The sequence below is a fragment of the Candidozyma haemuli genome (genome assembly GCF_002926055.2).
Source record: "Candidozyma haemuli strain B11899 chromosome Unknown A_2014730914, whole genome shotgun sequence".
NCBI lineage: Eukaryota > Fungi > Ascomycota > Pichiomycetes > Serinales > Metschnikowiaceae > Candidozyma > Candidozyma haemuli.
This window is the reverse complement of record NW_020289906.1, coordinates 1186467-1204815: the sequence shown is the minus strand read 5'-3', so window position 1 is coordinate 1204815 and position 18349 is coordinate 1186467. Positions and strand designations below refer to the sequence as shown.

General features: G+C 45.8%; 8 protein-coding genes across 8 annotated transcripts; 5 read left to right on the top strand and 3 right to left on the bottom strand. All coding sequences in view use genetic code 12, as the record gives it.

Moving 5' to 3' along the window:
* Positions 1 to 70: 70 nt before the first annotated feature.
* PHO86 (Pho86p) lies at positions 71 to 1029 on the bottom strand (the record flags this gene model as incomplete). The annotated part of the gene is made up of 2 exons (XM_025484280.1): positions 71 to 80; positions 119 to 1029. The coding sequence occupies 2 exons, from the start codon at positions 1027 to 1029 to the stop codon at positions 71 to 73; spliced, it is 921 nt and encodes a 306-aa protein (XP_025342495.1).
* Positions 1030 to 2320: 1291 nt separating this feature from the next.
* On the top strand, positions 2321 to 4063 carry CXQ85_000535 (MFS transporter; the record flags this gene model as incomplete). The annotated part of the gene is made up of 1 exon (XM_025484279.1): positions 2321 to 4063. The coding sequence occupies one exon, from the start codon at positions 2321 to 2323 to the stop codon at positions 4061 to 4063; it is 1743 nt and encodes a 580-aa protein (XP_025342494.1).
* A 292-nt stretch (positions 4064 to 4355) lies between these two features.
* CXQ85_000534 (uncharacterized protein) lies at positions 4356 to 5849 on the top strand (the record flags this gene model as incomplete). Its single annotated transcript, XM_025484278.1, has 1 exon — positions 4356 to 5849. One exon carries the CDS (start codon positions 4356 to 4358, stop codon positions 5847 to 5849), a length of 1494 nt encoding a protein of 497 aa, XP_025342493.1.
* A 162-nt stretch (positions 5850 to 6011) lies between these two features.
* Positions 6012 to 7844, bottom strand: CXQ85_000533 (uncharacterized protein; the record flags this gene model as incomplete). Its single annotated transcript, XM_025484277.1, has 2 exons — positions 6012 to 6264; positions 6487 to 7844. The coding sequence occupies 2 exons, from the start codon at positions 7842 to 7844 to the stop codon at positions 6012 to 6014; spliced, it is 1611 nt and encodes a 536-aa protein (XP_025342492.1).
* A 1630-nt stretch (positions 7845 to 9474) lies between these two features.
* CXQ85_000532 (uncharacterized protein) lies at positions 9475 to 11238 on the top strand (the record flags this gene model as incomplete). The annotated part of the gene is made up of 1 exon (XM_025484276.1): positions 9475 to 11238. The coding sequence occupies one exon, from the start codon at positions 9475 to 9477 to the stop codon at positions 11236 to 11238; it is 1764 nt and encodes a 587-aa protein (XP_025342491.1).
* Positions 11239 to 11340: 102 nt separating this feature from the next.
* Positions 11341 to 11910, bottom strand: CXQ85_000531 (uncharacterized protein; the record flags this gene model as incomplete). Its single annotated transcript, XM_025484275.1, has 1 exon — positions 11341 to 11910. One exon carries the CDS (start codon positions 11908 to 11910, stop codon positions 11341 to 11343), a length of 570 nt encoding a protein of 189 aa, XP_025342490.1.
* A 785-nt stretch (positions 11911 to 12695) lies between these two features.
* CXQ85_000530 (uncharacterized protein) lies at positions 12696 to 14537 on the top strand (the record flags this gene model as incomplete). The annotated part of the gene is made up of 1 exon (XM_025484274.1): positions 12696 to 14537. The coding sequence occupies one exon, from the start codon at positions 12696 to 12698 to the stop codon at positions 14535 to 14537; it is 1842 nt and encodes a 613-aa protein (XP_025342489.1).
* Positions 14538 to 15968: 1431 nt separating this feature from the next.
* On the top strand, positions 15969 to 18276 carry YTA6 (putative AAA family ATPase; the record flags this gene model as incomplete). Its single annotated transcript, XM_025484273.1, has 2 exons — positions 15969 to 16894; positions 17247 to 18276. The coding sequence occupies 2 exons, from the start codon at positions 15969 to 15971 to the stop codon at positions 18274 to 18276; spliced, it is 1956 nt and encodes a 651-aa protein (XP_025342488.1).
* Positions 18277 to 18349: the final 73 nt, after the last annotated feature.

The window sequence follows — 18349 nt, the reverse complement described above, 5'->3', positions numbered from 1 at the left end:
CTATGCCTTCCTTTTTCTCGAGGTTACCTTCGAACTCGACAGCGTTGCGCCGCTTGCGGTTGCAGAGCTCTCATTGCTGACTTCGAGCTCGTAAGTATGTCTAAATACACCAAAAAACCTCTTGATCATGCTATGAGGAATTAGGAACATAAGTTTTTCATCCACAACGTCGTCACCTGCAAATGGGTCCAATTGAGTAGTAGACAGCTTGATTTCGAAGCCCTTCTTCTCTACGATTGGCCTGTTGATGGGGTCGAGAGCATAGGCATCCACCAAGAGCACAACCTTGACATCATCCGCTTTAAGCTTCCTCTTTTTGATATATTCCAAAGATAAGACCTGTGCTTTCTCTGCAGCAATGTCCAAAAGCTCATTTTCCAAGCCTGCGGTCTTGTAGGACTTCCTTACATGGAAACCAGTAATCTTAGCGTAGAAGACATCCTTCGAGGAGAGTTCTGGTTCTGGTAACACTGTCACCACGGCCACGGGAGACTCACGGTACTCTATAAGCTCAGTAGAAAACTCAGCACTTTCCATAAACTCAATTGACGATTCTCTCTTTGCTTCCTCCAGAGTAGCATTGGCAAACACCTTCAATGGGAACCCAAACAATTTCTGCTGGTATGAATCCTCCCCCAACTTATCACTAATCACCCTAATCTCGTCAGTCAAAAGAAAACTGGTAAGTCCAACCGTACCGGCAACAAATATAAGTGAAGGAAAGATAGACGACACCAAGTACTTGTTATTCAACATCAAGGACCCAAACTCGCTCCATGTGTTCGAAGCCCTCCACAAATCCGAATACTGATAAACAGCCGTAAGCCCCAATACAGAAATCATAAACAACTGTGTCAACGGATGCCAGAAGATCCTGGAATTGGCCTTGGACTGAAGCTGTCTATAGAAGTCACCATGCAAAGTAAGTGCCGAAAGAGCCAACCGAGGAGTCAACTTCGTGCGGCGAATAGTCGCCGGAATCTCCCTATTCAAAGGAGTATGAAGATCCAATTCAGGTTGATGAACCATTGTACTGTGGATTGGAAAGAAAGATGGACAATTCGTATAAGCGAAGAGATGACAGGTTAGTGCATGCATGAGGCGTTATGGAAGTATTGATGAGCTGCACGTGGGGGCTTGCTGGATATGGAAACCCAGTGATTTTGGAGGTGGGAGGCAGGTGGAGGGTGGAAGATGAGAGAAGATGGTTTGAGGTGGCTAAAAGATGAAAGTGGGTGGTTTGGAGGGTTTTGGGGGTTCTGGGGACCACTTAGAGTGGAAATTGGGCGTATGAGCGCATTTGGGGTTCAAGAGGAACTAATGGTGGTCTGTGAAATCTGAAAGTGGGAGGAATATATTAATGGGCTTTAACGATAGGCTTCATCCGTTTGGGTCGTTTTTCACTGGAAAATGCATGTTTGGCCCAGAGCTGGATGACTCTAACTCATCTCGTAATGGCTGCAAATCGCATGCGAGTGAATGACTCAGAAGTGGATGAACAAGACTCACCGGGAAGCTCATGTGAATTAGACTTATCCCAAAGAAATGTGTACTTGGATGAATTTAGAACGTAGGATTTGTCATCTTGGACTTCTCTTTTGCCGAAGTGGGTAACTGGACAGTATGACGCAGTATTATGGGGTCTAATGCTCATACAGCCGCCAGTACCACTCTATCCAATATCCATTCAGTTATCCCAGTTATTATTGGGCATCCTAGAATTCAAGCTTTAAAGCATTGCCATAGCCTTTAGAATGCCTTTAGCTTCATTTATTCTATTTTTCATCATTTCTGTCCTTCTGGCTACTCTTCCTATCCTCCTTCTCAAGCTTCCTCTACCATATAATACCCTCCACCAGCCCTATAACACTCTCCTTGACAACCCCCTCCAACCAGCAAAAAGCTACTCTACTACTCCTTTCCCGCTAGCTTCCCACCAATACACTCTCTACAAAATCCCCACTTGCCAGGAACCGCTAGACCTGAATACACTTCGATCTCCCCAGTGGACCCTGGTTTCCCCGGGTTTTTCAGCGCTCCACTTACCAGAAACTCCAGTGTACCAAAAAACCACATAAAACAAAAAAGCTCTCAATACTTAAAGTCTACTTGTACCAACAAATAAACTTCTACTCCATTAATATTGTGCCTTTCACCTTTTCTGCCTATGGTTCCTTGTGCCTCGGAAAATATGCTGCTCGCTAAAAATCGGTCAGAACCCTCACTTTCCGAACTTGATGGGTATCGTGACTTGATGACTCAAACCCACTTCTTAAGAACCCCTGGCCCCCGCTGCCGTAGATTCAGCTCTCCATGAACGATGCCTATACTGGACTCTGTCTCTGAGGTATCGCTAGACCTGGCGTCGTCTCGCCTGGAGCACATGGCTAGACCCATTCACCGGGACCTGGAGGATCTTGAACAGGCCAGTAAGACTGAAGATGACTCGTCTGGGGCTCTGGCTGGGCGCCAGAAGGTGCCTGTGGGTGAACGTCGAGGGCTTTTGGCCCAGATAACTTTCATAGCTGAGATTGAAGATGCCCGTAACTATGGTCGTATGACTAAGTACGTTCTTTTATTTATTGTTGTTCTAGCATGCTTTTCCGGGCCCATGGGCACGTCTATTTTGTACCCGGCGTCCCAGGATGTTGCCGATAGCCTTGATACTACAGAAAGTGTGGTGAATATTTCTGTGGGTACATACATTTTGTCTCTTGGTATCTTTCCGTTGTGGTGGTCGAACTTTTCAGAGAAACATGGCCGTCGATCCGTGTACATTATCTCGTTTACGTGGTTTTTGGCCTTTTGCATTGGCTCTGCCTTGTCTCCTTCTATTGGCGTGCTTATTGCTTTGAGGTTTCTTTCGGGCGCTGGCGCCTCTTCTGTTCAAGCGTGTGGAGCAGCGACTGTCGCTGACTTGTACATTCAAGAAGAACGTGGGTTCGCTTTAGGGTTGTTTTACTTGGGCAACCTTCTATCGATCTTTTTGGCGCCTGTTATTGGTGGTGCCGTTTCGGAAGCCTGGGGCTGGAGAGCTACTATGTGGGTAATGGTGATTACTTGTGGTGTGATATTGGTGCTAGTGGTGTTTTTGCTTCCCGAAACGCTTCGAAAGGAAGATTCAATGACGCTCGTGATGCAGAGACTTCAACAGCAACTAGAGGACGAAAAAGACGAAAAGGACGAAACCCAAATAGGCTCTGTCTTGAGCCGTGAACGTTCTGTACACCTGATGACTGGTGCTGAAGGTTCTATACCGCCAGAACGGTACTTAACAAACAATTCGGGACGCTCTGCTAAACTCAAGGAAATAGCAGAAAAGGTATCCCTCGCTGAGGCCCGTGCAAACTGGAGCACCCAACTCTACGACTACTTAATCAGACCCCTTCATTCCTTGGTGCTTCTAGGGTACCCTCCAGCCCTCCTATCCATCACATACTCATCCATTCTTTTTTGTGGAATGTACTTCTTCAATGCTTCCCTTACATACGGCTACAGCAGAGACCCATACAACTACAGCCTGGTGGTTGTGGGTCTTACATATATCCCCATGTCTGTGACATACGTTATTGCATCTATATTTGGCGGCAAATGGCACGATAAGAGGCTCAAGCGGCACGCACGGCTCCATAATGGCGAATTGGTTGCAGAAGCTCGGATCTCGTGGAACTGTGTGATCGGCGTAATCGGCTATCCTATCTCGTGCCTAATTTTCGGCTGGTGCATTCATTACGGAGAACACTGGGTGACTCCACTAGTCGGCACGGCGCTTTTTGGGTTCTCATACATGCTCCTTGTGGGAGTGACATTCACTTACGTTGTCGATGTTCTTCCAGGAAAGGGTGCAACCGGTGTAGCACTCAATAACTTGGTGCGTCAGGTTCTAGCTGCCGTTGCTACCTTCGTCACTGTACCACTTACAGACGCTCTAGGATCAGGCGTGTTATTCTCCATCATAGCTGGAGTCATATCTGTGTGCGGCCTCATGTTGCTTTATCTCAAGCTATATGGGCAGAAGCTCAGGCACAGCTGTGACATAACCACTTACTACAAGCTTCTCTAAGCGATCCTTGCATCCCCCTACAAAGCCATTTTTACATAACAAAACTCTACGTTCAAATCATGCCATTCCCTATTTATGTACGCTTATGCGCAGCTGCACCTCGGGGTTTGACGTATTATATGCGCTTAGATTAGATATGTGTGGCTGCGAACCACAGTTTTTGTGTGCTTTCATTATGGAGAGAAATCACCTAATTATCATAATGCAAGCGATGCAGACTGATCCAGATATATTCTCGCTTATCGTAGTCACTTTCTTTCTTGGTCCCATTTTCCTCGGTACTCTTCTGACCATGCCTTCTACAGTAGTACCTGATTTCCTTAAGGACTTGAATACCCCAGTTGCCATTCCGGAGGGCCAGATCAAGAGAATCGCCATAATCGGTGGAGGTGCTTCAGGGGCGATAGCTTTGGACACTTTGGTCAAAGAGAAGAAGTTTGACGAGATTGTGCTTTTCGAGAGAAGAGACACTTATGGAGGTATTTGGGTGCTTGACCAGTCGCCTAAAGCTGCCCATGAACTTATTAAGGCTGGAGCTCTGACGGCTGATCTCGATCCGCCTTTGGAGAACCCTTTCAATGGAGATCTTTCTGGTGCTTCGAAGATCAGAAGGTTCCAGGAACACCAGGAACGGTTTGTTCATACGCCTTGTTATAACGGTATGCTTACGAACATTATTGAAAATATGATGACCTATAGTGATGAAAAGGCCTGGTTGCCTGGATCCAAGAATAAGTATGTGGACAGGGGAGACGTCAGGAACTACATTGATCGTTACATTGGTCGTCACAAGAACGAGTCTTCCGTAAGACTTGTGCCTAATACTGCTGTGGAGGATGTACAAAGGAATGTCGTCACAGACAAGGAAATTCCGTACGATTTTACCTTGACTTTACGTCACCAGCTTCAAGATAGCACTGAGGAATGGTACCAGGAGAAATTCGATGCTGTTGTAGTTGCCACAGGCCATTACCATGTTCCCTTTATTCCAGCTACACCAGGACTTGCTGAAGTACAAGAAAAGTGGCCAAGTGTGGTCCAGCACGCAAAGTACTACCGTAATTCTGCTCCTTATAAAGACAAGACGGTTGTGGTGATTGGCGCTAGAGCTCTGGGTGCCGATTTGACGAAATATGCTGCTGATACTGCTACAAAGGTGTACCAGCTGATCCGTGAAGTAACGTCCCAGCAGCGTAAGAGTAGAAGAGAGAATGTGGAAATCAAACCTGGCATTAAGGGAATCGAAGTTAAAGAAGATGGTTTTTCGGTGGTTTTCCTGGACGGTTCGGTGGTATCTAACCCAGACCATATCATATATGCTACTGGGTACCAGTTCCTGTTCCCATTTCTTCGGCGTGAGTACGGCGATATCGCCAGAAACGGGGTCATTTTGCCTTCTCTCTACCAGCATACGTTCTTTATTAACGAACCATTGCTTGTTATTTTGGGCGTCCCAACTGACGCTATCTCGTTCCGTGCTTTTGAGTACCAGGCAGTTTTGGCAGGCAGGTACTTGGCCAGCAGGGTTAGTTTGCCCAACAGAAGTGAACAGCTTCAGTGGGCCGAAAACAGGTTACAAGAGAAAGGTGAACGCAGGGCGTATCACACCATTGGAGCCACTGATGCCCTTGAGTATATGAGAACACTCACAGAGCTAGGAACTCTCAAAGGACTGGATCCAGTAGGCAGAGAGTTCCCTGAAGTGACAGAAGAGGATGTCAAGGAATACGCCGAGTCAGGCGCAAAGTTAAGAGAGGCATGGGACATGCCCCGGGTAGCTTCATAGATCTACAAGTGTCAAATAGTCATTAACCGAATGTTTATTAACTCCATCCATCTCTGCCGCAAAGGATCATCTCTGATGTGGCTAGAAAATAGCGAATCATAGTCCCATTATCTTTATACAAGTCTCCAGAAGAAAAGAAGTGGTTCTTCTCTCCGTTTCTGCTTAGTGATGCTTCTTCAAAGGTTCGACAACAAGCTTGTCCAACGTGAACATCTGCGAGATGGTCGACTGTCTCTCCAACATGGCCAACTCGTTGATGGCCTCGTTGTAGAAAGAAGTGATCTCCTCCTCCTTGGTCAAGTTCTTATTTTCCTTGAAGGCATCGTGGATTCTCCTTTTCGCATGCTCTCTGAAGTTGTAGTTGTCAAACTTGTAAGCTCTTTCAAGCATCTTCTTGTACAAGCCAAGCACTTGTCTCGAGTTTGGCGCCATGGTTGTTTCTAGTAAAAGAAGAAGATCGATTTAGTCAGCGACAGTGTCTGGCTTTCTCAATTTTAGATTGGGGAAGCTTCCGTGGTAAGCCGCCTGTGTGCAGGCCGCTCGGTGGTTTGCTAGGAAGCGCCCTCTATAAATTTCGCAGCCATTTCGGACTGGTCATCGTCGCCACAGGGCATCTATCTTCACCTTCACAGCTCACTTTTTCTCAGAGCTTTGGACATCCGCGTCTTCGGGATCATAGTGCTGGAAGTATTGTTCGAAATCCCTCTCACTCATTTTAGAGTGCTTGCCCTTGGACTTCTTGGTACTGGCATCGGCCATCATCTCTTCGAAGATCTGGGCTTCTTCGTCTTCCTCTGGGGTTCTCTCGGTCTCCAACATTTGCTTTGCAATGTATATGACGGCTTCAGCACGGGCCACTCTCTCCTTCTTAGAAACGCTCTTATCGTTCAAGACCTTGTGGCTGACCTTGTTCAAGACACCAGTAAGCTCAAACTTGGTAGATGCCCAGGCTGTCTTCAAGAACTTACCGGTCATGATTCTCTCTTGCTCCATACGCTTGTACTTGTCCTCGTCGGTGAGCTCAACACCAGCTTGCTCTAACTTGGCCTGCTCTTGGACCATTTCTTCAGCAGACATCTGAGCATCGAGGGCAGTCTTGATGATCAGGAAACCAGACTTCATTCTGTTGGTCTTGGTCTTCATGGAGGTGTAGATCTTGGTGATACCGAATGTCTTGGAGGACAGAATGGTGGCCTTGGCCTGAGTATGGTAGGTCTTACCGATCAAGTGCAAAAGCTGGATACCAAAAGACTCGACCTTCAAATCCTCGAGCTCCTCTCGAAGCTTGCTGTTGTACTGCTTCAAAGAATCTTCGTTCGTTGCAGCCGATCTGTACTTCTCGATTCTGCTCAACAAGTTGTCTGCCAACTCACCCACTCTTCTCTCCTCGGCAGCCTTGGATTCCTTGTAGAACTCATGGAGCTTCTCCCTCTGCTCCTTCTTAAGCTTGGCCTTCTTCTTCTTCTCGATCTCGTGGTTCAACTCGGTGTATCTGCCTTCGCCAGTGTGGCTACCCACGGTAGTATCCTCGTCGCCTGTCTTCTCGTTAAGCGACAAGTCCTGGGTCTTCGAAGCGGCCTCTTCCGTGGCCTTATCACCCTCCTTTTCACTCTCTTCCTCGCTGTCACCCAAGATCTCGGCCGTCTTGGTCATATCATTAAGCATAGACAACTCACCGATCCATTCCTTGAAACTGTCACCGCCAAAGATCATCTTGAAGAACTCAGCTGGGTCAATGTCAGCAGCATCAGCAGCCACATTATTCTCCTTCATTCCCTCAACACCCAACTCATCGTAGATCTTACGCAGCTCTGGGTTCTGGAGAATACCATAAGCTTCGCCCAACTCTTGGAACTTGGCGGCGGCCTCGGGATCATTACCGTTTTTGTCAGGGTGAAGTTTGATTGCTTGTTTTCTGTAAGCTTTCTTCAATTCCACATCTGTGGCCGTCTCCTCGACGCCCAAAATCTCGTAGTATTTTGTATCTTTGACCATTGCTGGAGGAGTATGCTGGTTGCTCGAAGTGCTCTTGTTGTAGTGCTGATGGATGCACGTGATACAACATGGTCTGAGCTGACTATTTTTGCCAAGAGAAGGGGCGGTGGATAAATAGCAACAGAAAATAGAGTGGAGAGTTTAAGGTTTACGGATGTGACGTTGCTTTTTGGTTGGTTTTGCAGGCGTGGTGTTGGAAGGGCCTCTGTTGGTGTTGTAGTGAGAGCAACGGTTGCGCAGGCGTCAAGTAGCCAGATTGAAGTCTGAAAGGTATAAATAGCTTATTTACCAAATTATATATGGCTCAAAAAGGGACTTAAAGTTCATAGAACAACGTGGTTTCTGCTTGCATGGTGATCTGGACTGGAGGTACCTCGGCTAGATCCATTTACGAATGGCTGCGAAACGGTTATGTACGCTGATTAGAGTAAGGCCAGTGGTGGTGTGGTAGGAAGGGTTAATTAAAGACAGCTATGTCTACGAAGCTCTTAGTTTGGGGAAGTCATTCTGCTTTGGTAAGCTGAAATTCAAGCAGTATAGATGTTATGTTGAGTCGGTAGTTTCGCTGGCTTCTCTCTACCATTTGTCCACGATTGGAGGTGTTTCAGCCATGTAAGAGTATCACTTTCTGAGGTGAGACTTTAAAGACATGTCTACAAAGCTCAAGATGACTTTAGATGCGTTTGACTAACTCATTGGATGTAGAGTATTTTGAAGTTCTTGGAGTTTTGCTGTGAAAGTGATTGATATCACGATTCATATATGACTACCATCGGTTATACTTTCACAGATGGGAACAGGTTGTCTTATCCAGCACTAATGAGGTTTAAATCCAGTTTTTCAAACTCACTACCTGCTGAATTGCAAGTGTAGTTCTTTAGTGAAATACTTGTCCTTCTACTACCTTTACCTAGAGTTTCCTGTCTTTCTATGGCCTACAACATTCACTCACCACCAGGTTAATCTAGGCTAATTCAGTGTCTAGAACTCTCCTACCATTTGACCATACTGATCTTTTCGATAAACCTTCACTCCCTTTACTTCTCCATTCCTACGACCTGAACTACCCTGTCAAACGTAGTCCATCCTCCAATGATGCCCTTCTGCCACCTAAAACCCTCGATCATCGTCCCTTACCAGAAACCAACAACACTCACAATGTGTACATCCACGGCGATCATTCCGACCTAAACAACGCTTGCTTTTATATGACACGGCGTTTATTGGTTCTCGGGGACGTGGACCAGTTTTCCGCCCCACATCACAATGGCTGCGAAAAGCTCGGGGCCGACACTCGCAATAGCCTGTCAAAAACTGAAGGGTCCATCAATCCCAGAACCAGACAGAAAAGGCAAATTTCAAGACCACCATAGTGTAGCCCTTGCCCTCCTGATCAATCCTATATCCTTAAATCTCACTAATTCTCCCTCTGTTATCCAAATACTACCACTACCACTTCCGCCAGTTCCTGCTCGGCTATAGTGTGCGAAGCGCCGAGCTCAACTCCGAACCCCACCATCAATTCATACATCCTCTGCTTCTCCAACCTGGCAGCATATAAAGCCTTGCATTTTCCCATCTTGCATAGACTCTCACTAACTAATACCCCTGGCTTTGGCTAAACTCGAAAATGTCTGGCCAGATCAATGAGAGACAGGGCACTCCAGATGAGAGGCCCTCGGCTGATTTGCACGATAGAGAAGTATCTGAAAAGATGCCTTTGAAACATGAACTTGAGAATAGACTTGGCGATTCTCATGTCAATCTACTACCCAAGAAGAAACTCGTCATTTGTCTTCTTGTGAACGCGTTTTGCCTTTTTGTGTGCTTTTTGGACCAGACCAGTCCTACAGTGGCTCTTCCAGCTATAGCTGAGGACCTAGGAGCACAGAATTCTATTAACTGGGCCGGTACGTCGTCGCTTTTGGCGAACTGTGTGTGCCAGGTCCTTTTCGGTCGCTTTGCTGATATTTTCGGCAGAAAGAATATGCTTATGGGTTCGCTTGCAATGCTTCTTATCGCTAATATGCTTTGTGGATTTGCAAAGACTGGTCCTCAGTACTATGTGTTTAGAGCATTTGCTGGTATTGGTGTTGGGGGAACTCAGTCTATGGGAATGGTCATCTTGAGTGATGTGGTTACTTTAAAGCAAAGAGGAAAGTTCCAGGGAATCTTGGGAAGTGCTGTTGGTTTGGGTAACGCTGTGGGTCCTATCATCATGGCTGTTTATGTGGAGAATTCTACATGGAGGAACTTCTATAGGACACTTCCACCGATCATGGCTGCTGTCATTGTGGTGGTGTATTTCGTTATCGAGGATAACAAGAAACAGCTGGGACTGGTTCTTTCAATGAGAGAAAAATGGAAGAAGATAGATTATGTGGGTATTTTCTTCGCTACGGCTGGCTTGACCCTTCTTTTGATTCCTATCAGTGGAGGTGGTTCTACTTACGCTTGGGATAGTGATTTGGTGATCGCTATGTTCGTCGTTGGCGGTGTTTGCACTATCATCTTCCTTATTGTGGAATGGAAGATCCCTGAGTTGCCTATGATTCCAGTTTACATTTTCAAGAACATGTCTTTGAGCTTTTTGCTCTTGTCGACCTTCTTATATGGCATTGCCTACTTTGGATTTTTATTCATCATCTCCTACTACTTCCAGTTGGTAAAGGGCCAGGACGCGTTGCATTCTGCTTACTATTTGCTTCCTTTGGTGCTCATGCAAGCTATCATGTCAATCACTGCTGGTAATATTATTTCATATACTGGCCACTGGATTCATGTTGTCATCAGCGGGTACCTGTTCTGGATTACCGGTGCTGGAATGACCATTGCATGGAAAGAAAACACTGGCACTGGTATGATTGTCGGTACGCTTCTTGTCATGGGTGTCGGCATTGGTTTTATTTTCCAGCCTACCATGGTTGCCGTCCAAGCAAACGCTACTATGGCGCAAAGAGCAGTTGTCATTGGTACAAGAAACGTCTTGAGAGCTTTTGGTGGTGCTTTGGGCGTTGCATGTGCCACATTAATTGTATCCAACTCTTTGATCAACGAGATTGACAAAGAGCTTGGCGACCTGGCTGTTCCTCGTCTGTTCTTGATCAACTTGAAGGCCAACATTTATACCAAAGCTGACCTTAGTGGCCTCACAGAATTGCAAAAAGACATCGTTAGGAAGATGTACATGAAATCCATTCGAAACGTGTTTTACTTTACGATTCCTTTGCTTGGTATTTGTCTTATTCTACTGTTCCTTGTCAAAGACAGAGGCCTCCAATGTCTTGATCAGCAGCCAGAAAAGAAAGACAAGGAGTCGACCGAGACCGATGGCCACCTGAGCGATCATGCTTCCATCAACCAAGTCCCTGGCGAACACGAGAAAGAGAAATAGACCTTATCGAAACAGCAGGGTATCACTACATAGCCAAACCTCCTAATAATGCATCCAATAAAATATAGAACAAACCACACTACTCCTCTCACCTCAACCCACCTAATTATTAAAATTGTTCAAGAAGTTATTGAGGTTCTGAAGACCGTCCTGGCCCAAAACATCCTGGAACCCTCTGTTGAGATTCTCCCTTATGTTGTCGAACAGGCCCTCATAAGACTCATCAATATGGAAAGTGCTTCCCTCAAAGAAATCCCTGGCTCCCTGCAAGAACTCAAATCTATCGTCGTTCATGATCTTGTAAGCATATTGCTTGAAAGCCTCATCTGAAGCGTCCGCCTTCGAGGCCAAAAGCTCCTTGATAAAGTATATGTCCTTGGTGAAAAATCTGTTGAACCCACGCACGTAAACTGCCAAAAGGACAAATATCACCACCGAGAAAACCGTTAGCTTAACCATAGTGATAAACATGTTTAGCCAGAACCTGACAATCCTTCTCAACGTCTTATAGATGATGTAAACAGCCAAGAGCGCCACCACCAAAGTAGAAGCATTGGGGAAATGGACAAAGGCGTAGCCCACAGCCAAAATTATATTGCTCAAGAGAATGGCAACGACGTCTATAAGTCGCAGCCCAGCGTAGGTAACAACGTCGTAAGCTGTGTATGCCATTGGTGATGGTGTAGTTGAAATGTGGAGAAAGTCTTTCTGGGTAAGCGAGACAGGTAGACCAAACTGGACTGGAGGAAGTCATGTGATTTGGCTGGGCTACGGACAAGGAAAGAAAGAAGCCAAGGGAAATACGGGGCTGTGATTGGATACGGTTGGTTTAGAAGAGAGGTAATTTGGTACCCTTTGGCGTGCCGTTCAAACGGTTTGGTGTTGGTGAAGTTTGGTTGTGGTGAGCAGATACTGAACCACCGCTTGAACAGAAGTAGACTAAAAAAAAAAGGCAAGTCCAGGTGTGAAATTGAAATACGTGTCTTTGTAGTATAAATTTAATTGAAAATGCTTTGCTGGCGGGTTTCGTGGAGCGTGGCACTCTCAGTGTAGGTGGAACCCTTGAGGAACTGAAAGAGGAAGGTCCAGGGTAGAACACCATGGAAGCAGGAAAGGGTTCTATGGCGACGTATCCATCTTTTTGGTTTCCTTATTGGTAAGAATGTGATGATATTTTTTATCGACTCTATCGTTTTCTGCAAGTCTAGTATTCAACGGCGTTCAAGGGACTGAGTGCCAGGGCAAATTGATACATGCCCTTCGGTCCCTACTACTATAATTCCCTTCTGATATCAATCCCTGCTTTACCTTCCTCAAAATACCTTTTCGTAGCTCGTAGAATGTTCTTTTCGCAAGAAAGGCCTTATTCCAAAAAGAAGTAAGTCTAAAGAGCAAAATGTAATATAAAAGAAGGGCCTTTCTCTGGATTTCAGCTCACCACAATTATCTTTTCAAAAATGTTGTTCTTCAGAAAATCATCCCGCTACCAAGCTAGCTCTCCAACTTTCTTCGATAAGTTACAAATGGCCCACCTCGCTCGAGAACTAGGCCCCACCTTCAGTCCAGTGGAAGAACATTTATCCTTCTACAGAAGAGTTAAAAATGCATTGAAATTAACCAGTGCTAAGTTGAAGCGCTCAAGAGAATTTAGAGACTTCAAGGTAAATACTCCGACTGTGAACCTCATCAAGACTTGCGAAGAGTCTGAGGTTCTCCCACAACGCTTTCCCAGAAAGTCGTTTTCTCTTCGCCGTTTTGCCATTCTTGGCCGTAATAAGAGCCCCGGCTCTAGCTCAGAGGGCTCCATGTTCTCTAGCACGAATACCTCATTTATTCAGCCTTCGAATAATGTTGCGAGTAAGTGCAACAAGATCACTTGGGAAAGTGCAACACAGGAAAAGCAAAGGCTTGCCAAATCATTTGGGGAAACCCCAAAGAAGGCCCCTGTTGTTTTTGGTCGACATGCAGCAGTTCCTACTGACTCGCCGTACCATTCCCACAAGAAATGGCTTTTATTCTATGAAGTCTTAAAGAGCCATGCTCTTGGGAAGCCCTCCAAGAGGGACATCCTGCCTTACGGGCTCATCAAGCCTATTTATTTTTCAAAGGGATCTACGGAACTTCCTGCTGTGCTTCCAAATGCCCCTGAGCCTTTATCTAATAAGAAGGCTCCTGTTACTAGCACGGCGCTTGTGCCTTGGGCCGGTAACAAACATCTGAAAGATGTAACTACGTCTGAGGAAGAAGAGGTCACTGGCCTCGCCGTAGATTTGTCTGAATTGATGAAGTTGGCTAACCAGAGATTCAGACCTATGAAGGGGATCCGTGCTGTTGAGATCAAGGTGAGATCATCAGAATACAATAAGCACACATCTGCTCTCATTACAGAAAGACTGTCATTGGTTTCCTTTCCAAGTGGTAATTTTATTGAGGAGGTTGTCACTTTTCGTACCACCGACTGTCCAAGAACCGTTGGCCTCTTTACCAGTAAGCAGACCTCTCCAGCAAGAGGCATCTTGTCCCTTACTTGCAAGGAGGACCCACCCATCCAGGAGTCCAGTCTCAGTCCTCGCCTTCAATTGGCCCCAACTTATCCAGAGATTGTAAAGAAGGTGGATGAGTTGGTCAAGGAGACGAAGTTTGCAGCTGTCAAGACTGAGACCTACCAAGCCAAGGTAGCAGAGTCTCTTGTCAAGTTCAAAGAAGCCTTTAACTTGATCAACGCTACTTTCAATGAGCCCGTTATCACCGACTACCTTGACTACATCCACAAGTTCATTTGCGTTGGCGACGATATCAGCAGCACTGTGGGGGAGTGCACTGGTATGGCCCAAGAGTTGGATTGTATGAGAGAGGAGTTCGTGAGTGGCCAGATTTCCGAGAAGGATAGAAAGAGGCTTTTTAACTTTGGTCAGAACTTTAAGCGTTTGGACGAGGCCGAATCCAATGTCAGACAGCAGCTTGATCTTCTCGCCAGGGATCATGAATGCAGACTTGACGTGCTCCATGATGACATCCAGAAAATCAAGGGATTATCTGGTAAAGTCACCAATGCCTATGACAAGTTCATTGCTAGGCACTGTCGTAGCTTAGACGACGAAGGTCGTGAGGAACTCTCCAGAGTCTTGGGAAGAGTCCAGTACAACCATACCAGCTTGTTCTTCACCGAATGGAACAAGAAGATCAAGAATGAGGCTTTCAAGCGTCACCTTCAGCAGTTGGAAGATGCTTACGACCACAAGGAGGAGCTTCTTCTTTTGTTGAAGCAGGGCTTCATCAATGTGTGCAAGCACATTTAGGTATCTAAGTAAAGTATATAGGTAATAAATGAAATAAAAAAAAAAAAAAAAGAAAAAGAAAAAAGAAAAATAGAAAAAGAAGAAGAACAGTATAGTAAAGGTTTAAGCTTGTCGTTATACCCTTTGGGTTCTGCTGTAGCTTGCTGTTTCTTGTAATCTAGAAATAGGCATGTTGGGGCATCATTTGCAGCCATTAGAGCCTCACAGACAACAGTTTAGTCAGGAAGCTAATTAACGACTGCTGATGGATACTTCTCGGGCCCAAGGATAATGAAGGGATGATAAAATAGACGTGCTATGTATTTCTATAAATTTTTTTTTCTTCTTATTTTTTTGTCTTTTACCAGACTCTGGGTTACTACTTCTTATATTTACATTCTCCTACTGTTCACGCCAAACTGAGCCAAAATGAAAAAGCCACCAAAAATCAGAAATTCCAAAAAACCAAAAAATCTTCACATCAACACAATCACCACCACCCATTCCACCCTACCTTACCATCCTTCAACCAAAACCACCCTTTTCTGGTTAACCCTGTTCCAGCCGTTCCTCCAACGGTTACCCGCACTCACAAGCTCTACCTATATAAACCGTCCATCGCGCTGAAAATTCTTGCTCTTCAGAAAGTTGACACCGGGCATTTGCAGAATTACGGCTAGTTGCACGCCCAGTCTTGGTGGTCTTCCTCCACTCGCCCAGTTTCGGCTGGAAGCTTGTGACGCCTGTGTCTCGCCTATTAACTTAGGGAGGCACATTATAGGCCCACTTGTCAGAGAGGAAGCGGGCTGCCAGGTCTTGGGCAATGTGCTTGTAGTTGAAACTGTTCGGTCAGAAGAACGTGGTTATACAGAATATGCGATGGGTTAGAAACCGTCGTGTATCCCGTTATATCACTACATCTTAGCAGTCGTCTGACTGATTACGTCATAGGGTGTGGAGCTGAGGAGCTGCCTACACAAGATGGCTTTACAGGTCAAGGGACCCTTTACCTGAACAAAAATATCGACTTGGCTTTATTCCTTGTCATCTCTCCAAGCTTTACTCTAAAACTTTTCACTACTTTTCTTGTCGTTGCGTCATCTTCTTTCGCTTGGCTCCACAGTGCTCGTTCTCACCATAACCTAGCCATACTTAACAAGTGTTGTAAGCTACCCAAGACATCTTAGAACCCTCCCACAGGCTCTCCCCTTTCTGGCATTGTCGCCCTGTTACACAAACCCTCCTTTCCTGGCGGTTAGCAACCAACTGGTCTACCGTTGGAACAAGGATCCGGCACACAGCCGCCTTCCATACATTCACTACTACTCCTCGCCAGAAATAGCTGGTTATCTCTGTACCACAGACAACTTCCTTATCCAGGCATATTCCATTCCGTTCTTGTAGCATTGTCCGCAATATCTGCGACGTTCCATTTCATTACATCAATTGCATATGTTTCTGAGAAAGAAACCGCCCCAGCTACTGGTTCTTGAGGAGCTTCAGCAAACCTACAACGATGTGTGTAACCTGTCCGTCAAGAACCTCCATATGGAGGAAACAGGCAATTTTGCTGAAGCCTTGAAGGGCTGGAAATCGCTACACACGCTGTTGCTTTATAAAATCGACCTTTTTGAAAAGTCTTCCAAGATTAACATGGAAGAGCAGACCATACTCACCGAGCTCAGAGCCATCAGAGACGAGAACGTCAAGCATTTGGTCCGTATCCAGCTTCGTCTAGATGAAGAAAATAGGCGCCGCAAACGTTCTGCCGAACAGGCGCCTCAAACCCAGGCTTCTTCCGCTCATAAAATGACTATACCCTCTTTAAGAAGCAGCAATCCGGCGAGTCGATCTTTCAACAGCAACAACCAGAGACTGATGATGAAGTCTCTCAGACCTCAGCCGGCTACGTACAAGCTATCACAGAAAAGCAGGGATACCGTGCAAGCTGCGGTGAACAAGTCATGGAACAAGCCCACTGCAAAACCTACGCCTGCCAAGCTGGAAGAAGTGCTTTTTGACGACTTTGACCAGAACGAATACGTTGGCAATGGCAATGGCAACTGGGAGCGTCTTAATTCCCATGATCTGAACTCCACTTCGAACGGACTGTTCAACTCTAATACCAGCAACCTAATCGACTTGGACGACGAAAATGGAGACGAGCTTAATTTCTTCGACGAAAACGTCACCAAACTGATGGGCGACCTCAGCATTAAAAAACTGCCTCCACCACCGCCTCCTCCAAGAGCCAGACAATACAGCGCAAACACTTCAAAAGCACCTCCAGTGCCCACAGAATCACCACCTAGACCCAAGCCACCACACTTGACAAACCCATCATCACGCATAACTCCAAGTCCACATCTGACGTTCCAGTTGTATCAACACCGCCGCAACCAAAGAAGTATGTCTACACTCAACCGGCAAGAATTGACGTTAAGAAAATGATGGCTGCAAGCAGCAGCAAAGCCAAACAAAGTCAAGCAAAGCCTACCACCTCAAAAGCTACAGCTACTACCAGACCATTGCAGAAAACCAAATCAGCACCTCCTCAAAAGGCCACTCCAAAGGTCACAAGACCTGGTCAGAAGAGCTCAAATATCACATACAACTACAAACCAGCAGCAAAGCCTGCCACGGCTAAGCCCGCAGCCGCAAAGCAACGCCCTGCGAAACCAAGGATTCCTGATGACGTTCCTATCTCGCCTACTATGGATGATATTCTAGGGGCTACGATGACGATGATACTTTTGCTAACGGCGAGCTAGACCCTGAACAGGCTGCCGCCGATGGCATGAACCCATCAGAGCAAGAGGCCTTAATCAAATCTATTCGTGGTATTGACGAGCTAGCTGCGACTCAAATCTTGAATGATATTGTGGTTAGAGGTGATGAGGTTTATTGGGATGATATTGTTGGTCTTGAGAGTGCCAAAAATTCTCTCAAAGAAGCTGTTGTGTATCCATTTTTGCGTCCTGATTTGTTCCGTGGTCTTCGAGAGCCTACGAGAGGTATGCTTTTGTTCGGTCCTCCAGGTACTGGTAAGACTATGCTTGCAAGAGCTGTGGCCACGGAGTCCAAGTCCACTTTCTTTTCCATTAGTTCATCTTCATTGACTTCGAAGTATTTGGGTGAGAGTGAGAAGCTTGTTAAAGCATTGTTCCTTTTGGCGAAGAAATTGAGTCCTTCGATTGTTTTCATCGACGAGATTGATTCCCTTCTTGGAACAAGAACAGAAGGCGAAGTGGAGAGTATGAGAAGAATTAAGAACGAATTTTTGGTCCAATGGTCTGAACTTTCATCTGCAGCCGCAGGCAGGGACTCGAGCGCTGGAGATGTAAGTCGTGTGCTTATTTTGGGAGCAACTAACTTGCCATGGGGTATTGATGACGCTGCCAGAAGAAGATTCGCTAAAAGAGTTTACATTCCTCTTCCCGAAGACGAGACAAGAAAGTTACAGATTTCCAAGCTTTTGCAATATCAAAAACACACGTTGCTGGATGAAGACTTCGAAAAGCTTGTTGAACTTACAAAGAGTTTCAGTGGAAGTGATATTACATTATTGGCTAAAGACAGTGCCATGGGACCGCTTCGTTCGTTGGGCGATAAATTATTGAGTACTCCTACGGAAGAGATCCGTCCAATTCAGCTTTCTGACTTTGTTGAAAGTTTGAAATATATCAGACCAAGTGTCTCTAGCGAGGGTCTTGGCGAGTACGAGAAATGGGCTGCCCAATTTGGATCTTCTGGAGCGTAAACAGGCAAGTTCAACTACTCTTGTGCTTTTACCTCTTTCCATCGATATTCAATACACACTGTTGCAAACAGTA